General features: G+C 37.2%; 1 protein-coding gene across 1 annotated transcript in view; it reads right to left on the bottom strand.

Annotated features, from left to right (window-relative positions):
- Positions 1-2,596, bottom strand: part of LOC128647498 (ATP-dependent RNA helicase DHX15-like) — a 46,613-nt gene extending 44,017 nt beyond the window's left edge. The window contains exon 1 of the mRNA XM_053700284.1: positions 2,428-2,596. Coding sequence (XP_053556259.1) covers positions 2,428-2,492 — 65 coding nt within the window. The 5' untranslated portion in view covers positions 2,493-2,596. The remainder of the gene's footprint in view (positions 1-2,427) is intronic.
- Positions 2,597-3,616: the final 1,020 nt, after the last annotated feature.

Raw genomic sequence — 3,616 nt, 5'->3', positions numbered from 1 at the left:
GTCCTGGGAAGAAATCAAGCTAAAAATTAAATTTTATTATAACATGTCAGAGCAGGCAGCATTTCTTCTAGATACTCAAGAAACCTTCCAGAAAGTATGGTACTACTGGATATTACACAATGTGTCCTAACACACTAGTCTAGTCCAATAGAGCCCCCCACTTGGATTGTCCTAATATTTGAATTTTAAAATCCCCAAACACGACAGATAAAATTTAGATCAATAGGAGACATACTAATTCCACATATAACAAACTTCCGAATAAAGCGGAGTAGAATGGTCAGGAGATACCCCTTCATCTACACCTTACTTCTCTCTCTCTCTCTCTTTGCTCTACCTAACTCTTTTCCCCTTCACTATTTTTTTAATTTATTATTTCTTATCCTGGTAGTATGTAACCAATTTGAGCCTTAAAGCAACACAACTGTATATAAAGTTACTTTAACTCCAGCTACAAAAGAAAATTCTATACTGTATTGACTATTGTTTCACAAATGTTGGGTGCCATAAAATCTTTTATTTGTAAGAGTGGCCTTATAGGTTATGATATAGAGACTGAATGACTCAATGATACGTAATTTGAACCACTTTATTCACAATGTAATTTTGGAAAACCAGGACTTCCGTTTCCTTGTTCTGTTAATTTCTTGTTTTATATTTCTTTCTGCTATTATGTACTTGCTACAAAAAATAATAAAAATTACTTTATCATAAATATTCATACAAATATATATCTATATACATCTTATATAAAGAAACTGTATATGTACAGAAAATAGCTTTGAAAGATTTATAGATTTTTCTTTTAAATACCAAAAAGATGAATTGTGATTTTTAACTGTTTTAAATCTACAATGTAAAGATTAATCATTTGATAAAGAAATGGTATTGAATAAAAGTAGTTAACACATATACCAAATGATAAAACTGTGCCTCAGTTAGTTATGACTGACATGCTGCAAACATGCCTAGCATCATACGATTGACATAGTGCTGAGCTGGTATACCTGTCCCTATGGCATACCTGCTTCCTTTCTACTGCGTCATAGAGCTTGTAATCAGAGTTTATTTAGTGTGCAGATGCACACACGCTACCATACCTAATACGCAAGTCAAGGCTGATTGGAATTGAAAAAAATATCTAGTGTTTAAAACAGGTCGTCGTCTTCAATAAAGCCTTGGCGAAACAGTTTAGATCACGCGGGAGGGTCAGAGGTGTGTTTTTACCCATGACATCCAGGTCTTATTTTATTTAAACTTCAACAATAAACATAAGGTTTTAAATACTACTTCACAAGCCATGGAAGTGTATATGCTATGCAAATTGGAAACTTTTTTTCTTACGAACGATATTCTTCTAAAATTATTGGTTATTTGTAGAGCGCCAACAGATTCCACAGCGCTAATTATATTTGCATATGGACTTTGCCACATATCAGTATTTTATACATTAGACTTTATATGAGATCCCCACTTTCTAGGGGTTCTTGTTGAAGTGTTTATTGGGTCAAGCACATTAAAATTATGTATAATTAATTTCAAGCTATATATAGAGTTCTTAATATTGGTGATTGAACTGGGAGCATAGATGGGGGAAATGTCCATTTTTGAGAGATTGGAATAGTCACAAAATTACTTTTTTTCACAATAAGGGGGGGGGATTTGAGCACTTTGGTGTGTAGGGATTATAACATTATTGCAATCAAGGTTTATTATGGACATTTAAAGAGCCATTAGAGTGGAAGTTAAATGTTATGTGTTAGTGCATGTAATTTTATTACTAGCGAACTTGCAACCCTTTACTTGGGTTGAACACAGTCAAAGAACTGCTCAGCAGCCACAGAGAACAAGTAAACAGCAGTCGTACTGCTGGGTCGTGAATGGCTCACTAGCCGTATCTGCTTGGGACCAGCAGCTTCTACTATGTTTTACCATTTTGTGCGGAATTGCATGGTCGCTATAGAGGACCTTTAAATGCTAAAATAATTGTATTTGTCGAAATTAAAAGGACATGAAACATAGACTCTTGGGTGATAGAAGTACTTTGCCTCCAATAAGTTACTGTACTACACATGCAGCAGCTAGAAGGTGAATATATTCGGGGGCTTAAAACACAAAACAAAGTGGCCTGTAATCGAAATCTTATTTGGAATCATACTGTTTGTTATGCAAAGGTGTTGTCTTGATGTGACCTGCAGGCCCAGGTAGCCAGGGCCCGAGAAAAGGTTAGTGCACCAGTGAGCGCGGCGCACGGCAATAATATTGAGTGGATGCGCTCTTCGAAGCGGCTCAATGAACCTAACTACACAACGGGAATCTGGGCTTTGCTCTCCGGTTGCCAATACTCAGAGGGCACAAAGAGCAGCGCACTAGCCCGCCTCCCCAGTTCCGATAACCTCCTCCCATTGTCCCTTTGTCCTCACTCACCCTTCACTACGCTTCTTGTTGTGAACATAGTCATCTCCGAGGTCCAAACGGTGGCGTTTGGACATGGCGGCAGGGTCTCACAAACAATTCACAAAATACGCTAGGCCTTACAGTCGCCCGCGGTATCACGAGGAGGTGGAAAGGAAAGATGCGCGCGCAGCGTCTAGAATCTCGGTCGCTACTAGGAAGTGAAGGGCGCATGCGCTTAGTGACGTACATGCATCGACTGGACTGCTCCGTATAGCCCAGGTTGTTGGGCAAACCTAGACTTTGCTGATAGAGACGTAGTTGGAATGCCTGTAGTGTAAACGTGATGACGTCACTACGCAAATGAGGACGACGTTAGTTCCGTGTTACTGAAGAAGGTTCTAGTTAGTACCAATAACTGAGACCTTTTTACTTCTGGTGGTTACCGCAAAGCAAACCGTTGTGCTGTAGCCAGAGTGTCTGATAAAGTTTATTTTAGCGATGTGCGTTCAAGTGCAATCTAAATAACTGAACCCTTACATGTTACCCATACTATAAGAATGACTACACGCAAACCATATAACGAGAAATTATAGGAAAGATCTTTTATTCATCTTGACTTTGCCAAATATGTGAGAGGGTTGGATCTCTTGAATTGGTAACTTTGCTTAACCCCTTAAAGGGAAATTAAACCCAAAATTTTTCTTTCATGATTCAGATAGAGAATACAATTTTAAACAACTTTCTAGTTTACTTCTGTTATCTAATTTGCTTCATTCTCTTGATATTCCTTCCTGAAAAGCATATCTAGATAGGCTCAGTAGCTTCTGATTGGTGGCTGCACATATTTGCCTCATGTGATTGGCTCACCCATGTGCATTGCTATTTATTTAACAAAGGATATCTAAAGAGTGAAGCAAATTAGATAATAGAAGTAAATTGGAATGCTGTTTAAAATGGTATTCTCTGTCTGAATCATGAAATAAATTGTTTGGGTTTAATGTCCCTTTAATGGCCGGACCATTTTTCAATTTTCTTACCCTTAATGACAATGGTTATTTTTACATTTCTGCGGTGTTTGTGTTTAGCTGTAATTTTCCTCTTACTCATTTACTGTACCCCCACATATTATATACTGTTTTTCTTGCCATTAAATGGACTTACTAAAGATACCATTATTTTAATCATATCTTATAATTTACTAAAAAAAAAAAAAGATAAA

Source organism: Bombina bombina, chromosome 2, assembly GCF_027579735.1.
Source record: "Bombina bombina isolate aBomBom1 chromosome 2, aBomBom1.pri, whole genome shotgun sequence".
In the NCBI taxonomy this organism is placed as follows: Eukaryota; Metazoa; Chordata; class Amphibia; order Anura; family Bombinatoridae; genus Bombina; species Bombina bombina.
Note: the sequence above shows the minus strand (reverse complement) of the source record. Positions and strands in the feature narration are given on the sequence as shown.